At 35.5% G+C, this 3820-nt stretch overlaps 1 protein-coding gene across 1 annotated transcript; it reads right to left on the bottom strand.

The window, feature by feature from the left end:
• Positions 1–1727: 1727 nt before the first annotated feature.
• LOC139892034 (uncharacterized) lies at positions 1728–3271 on the bottom strand. Its single transcript, XM_071875066.1, has 2 exons — positions 3233–3271; positions 1728–2563 (listed from the first exon to the last, which is right to left on the bottom strand). The coding sequence occupies exons 1-2, from the start codon at positions 3257–3259 to the stop codon at positions 1781–1783; spliced, it is 810 nt and encodes a 269-aa protein (XP_071731167.1). The 5' UTR covers positions 3260–3271; the 3' UTR covers positions 1728–1780.
• Between the last annotated feature and the right edge of the window lie 549 nt (positions 3272–3820).

Genomic DNA, 3820 nt, shown 5'->3' with positions numbered 1-3820 from the left:
ACATCATTAATTCTTGTTCAAAAGAGTTTGCTTTGATCACCTGCTTTGACAAACTTGCCGATTCCTTTTTCCGGTTTGTTTGGCTCGAATTTACTGGTATTCCGGTTAAGTTTTCTTCAAAAGAAAGTGTTATAAAAGTCGCTGAACTCTTTGGTGATGTCATCGATGTGGCATCGTCTTCTTCGAATTTTGGAAGTGTCGGATCATTATTCGCCCTAGTTAAATCATCTAGAGTAAAGCACATTCACGATGTGGTCGTCGTTGATTTGGGGGATAAAAATTGCTCGAGATGTGAAGTGTGGGTTTCCGAAGTCTCGGATGTTGCTATTCTCAACCGTAATCTTACTCGTTCTTTTGATCAACGTTTGCTTGAGTCAACCAACTGCTTTGTGGTCTCAAGCGGGACTTTGACGGGTGTTACGAACTTTTGTAATACTGTGGAGTCTTCAAACATTGAGACTCCCTCCACTACTCTTCCTTCTCAACACAACTCTGCGACGGTTAATTTGAAAGACTTGGTTGATGTCGAGAACATTGTTGCTGCTCATACCGGTAATATCATTGAGGGTTCTATTGAATCGACTGAGTTGGGGACTGAACTACCTTCGGGTTTCAGTCCATCGTTTGTTACACAGAAGGTGTTTTTATCTAATAAGGTAGATGAGAATGTTTATGGTTCTGGTATTCATTTTGGCTCTTTGGAACAATGTGATAGCCCCCTTAATGGGCCAAGGCCCAACTTTAATGTTACTTTGGACGATGAGGTGATTTGTTCGGATTTGGATCCAAGGGTTATTGGGCATCCCTCGCCCTCTGTTTCGGCCAAGAACGGCAAAGGTGGTGCGGTTTTGGATGATAAATATATGGGTTTTGTAGAGCTTATGAACAGAATGTCGAACTTGGGTGATTCAAAGGATGAAGACGAACTGGATACTCGGAAAAAAACAAATAGTCAAGGTGAAGGCGTTTGTAAGAATTCGAAAAGAAGGACTAAAGATAAAGATGTTTCGTGTTCCTATTCTCTTAAAGATTATGGCAACGATTTGGATTACGGAGAAGCGATCCAAAATTTGTTTATGGATGCTCAAGTTGCTAATCGGTGTGGAAGTTCTTCTAACGTGGTTGACGATGGATCTTCAAGTGCGCTTACCTTCAAGATTAATAATCGTTCAGGCATAAGTGTTAATTGGGAGATCAATGACGGTAAATTGAAAAATGCGGGTCCGTAGGTTCTTATGGGTTTTTTCTCGCCCGGTTTGTTGATTCGTACGATTATATTTTTAGCCTAGGTGAGTTGATATCGTGGTTGGGTTCTTGTTGGTATGTTGTATTTTTTGTTCGGTTAAGGTTTGTTTCATTAGGTGCGGCTCGGTTATAGATAGTTAGTTTGTTTTACCGCTTTCTAGGTTCGAGTCTCATCGTTCATTCTTGTACTTTTGGTTGAAGACGTTTTCTATTGAAAAACGTCTTCGTTATCTATACGAGTTTTTGTTTTTTTCGCAAAAAAAAAAAAAAAAAAAAAACAACTTGGAAAGTTTGAATTACTGTTTTGCTTAACAGATAAATGATTATCTTCCGGATAAAGACTAGTAATTTAAATGTAACTCATACAAATACGACTCACTTAAATGAAAAACTTAATTAACACATTGATAATAGTAATTCAAATTCAAACTCCAAATCAAAGTAATAAACAAAATTATTTAAGATGACATAGAAATACGCATAAAAATCGTGAGGTAAAAAATTCAACACTCTAGTCATTAAACTAGTTCATGAATTAATCTTCTGATTTGATTACCACGTCAGTCCTCATTTTGTTCACAAGCTCAGAAACACCTGCTGCAACTGTTTTATTATTTGATGCTTGATACGGATGTTGTTGCGATATTGTGTTCTGAGTTTGAGAAACTGGAGATGTAACAGTTAGTGATGATGATGAATTCAGAGTTTGAATAGTCCCGAAAGTCGATAACTGATCAAAACCAGAAACTGCAGGTTGAGATAGTGTGTTCTGAGTTTGATAAAATGCAGGTTGCGATAGTATGTTCTGAGTTTGAGAAACTGCAGGTTGCGATAGTGTGTTCTGAGTTTGAGAAACTGGACTTGGTGTTTTTGGAGTTTGAGAAGCTGCAGGTTTAACGCGTTGAGATTTAGCTTGTAATTTTGACAAAAACAGAGTTTGAGCAGCGATAAGGTTCGCAAGGTTTGGACGAGAATAAGGAGTGGGTTTTTGTTTAGGAACTGAATTTTTCAAGTACCCTGTTTGAGTCGGGTAGTACTGATAATTGATACTTGTTCCACCGTTGACGGTATTAGTTAACTTGACATACATAAATAACGGATTCAAACGTTGTTGTAAAATGTCATCAAGTTCATCATCACCATTAGCAGAAAGTGTAACCTCATGGTGATCTTCATCAAGGTAGGTCAACGTAAAGTCGTCGCCAGAAGCAATGCTAAAGAGACCGCGAATCTTCTCCCTCAAGGTAAAATTGTCAATAGCAAGTTTCCTGTTTTCGATAGCAACCTTGAAGCGTTTAAGTGTGTTCCCATACTGAACCTGTATTATAAATAAATACCACAAATTAGATAGCATATTAGCAAATTAAAAAAATAGACAAAAACCAGTATAATACAATATATTAAATACCACAAATAATCAAGATCTATGGGATTACTAAACCAAATAGCATATTAACGGATAAAAAAAATAGACACTGAATGTATTATTGACAATTAGGTCCTGAATCCATATATACTAATTCTTGTATTCACATAAAAATTTGTCATCTTTTTTTTTTTTTTTAAAAAGCAAAACCTACAGCTACATCACATAATATTGATTTCCATTATCGGTTAAGGTCCGGATATATCTGTAGAAAAACCAATATCGAACGCTTAATTTCTGAAAAATAAGAAAACAGTTACAAGATAACAACCATTAAAAACCCAAACTTAAGTATTAAAAAGTGGCGATATTAAGCAATTTAACAAAAACCCTAACCCTACACTAATAAAAACAATAGAAAATAGATTTACATGAAACGCACATGATTATATGATTATATAGTGACAAATAGTAATAGTAAGAGCGACGATCAAACAATAACCCTAAAATAAAGTATTAAAAATTATATAAAAGACAAATGAAAGTCCATCAAAAATTATATATATAAATGAAACGGTAAATTTGTGAAATCAGTATAGTCAAATTGAAAAACGTATGAACCTTGACCACAATGGAAGAAGAATCCATGGCGACCGAATTAAGTTGTGAAACAGATTTCAATAGGAACTTCTAACTGAATATATATATATAGTACAGTAATAACTTGGGGCCAAAGTTAAATGAGAGTAGTGGGCTTTTTGATGAAGAGTCCGAGGATGATGCTGCTAAATTTGTCGCATGCCCAATAGGTCCCAAGTACTCCAACATGGGCCGACTTAGTGGGATAGGTTCGAAAAGTTGGAAGAGAGGTCGAGGTTTAGTCTCCTAAATTTATGCTTTTTAAATTCTGTGTTTATCTTATCCTATGGGTAACTATTCATTGATTTTCTTGTTTATAAGAGTGTTCTCAATGGTTATGTTTTAGTCCTCCAGGCAAGGTTGGAGAATTCGGATCTCGGGAGATCTCGTTTGGACCTTTTTAGGGAGATCTCGGTATCTCGAAATAATCTCGAAGAGATCTCGGACGTTGACTTACGTTGACTTTATAGTTTTTTTTTTTATAAAAATATACATAAAAACATAAATATATTTATATTTATATACGTTTTTACTAGATTTTACAAAATATCCGAGAAATGAGCGAGAAAA

The sequence above is a fragment of the Rutidosis leptorrhynchoides genome, chromosome 2 (assembly GCF_046630445.1).
Source record: "Rutidosis leptorrhynchoides isolate AG116_Rl617_1_P2 chromosome 2, CSIRO_AGI_Rlap_v1, whole genome shotgun sequence".
NCBI classification, from domain to species: domain Eukaryota; kingdom Viridiplantae; phylum Streptophyta; class Magnoliopsida; order Asterales; family Asteraceae; genus Rutidosis; species Rutidosis leptorrhynchoides.
Note: the sequence above shows the minus strand (reverse complement) of the source record. Positions and strands in the feature narration are given on the sequence as shown.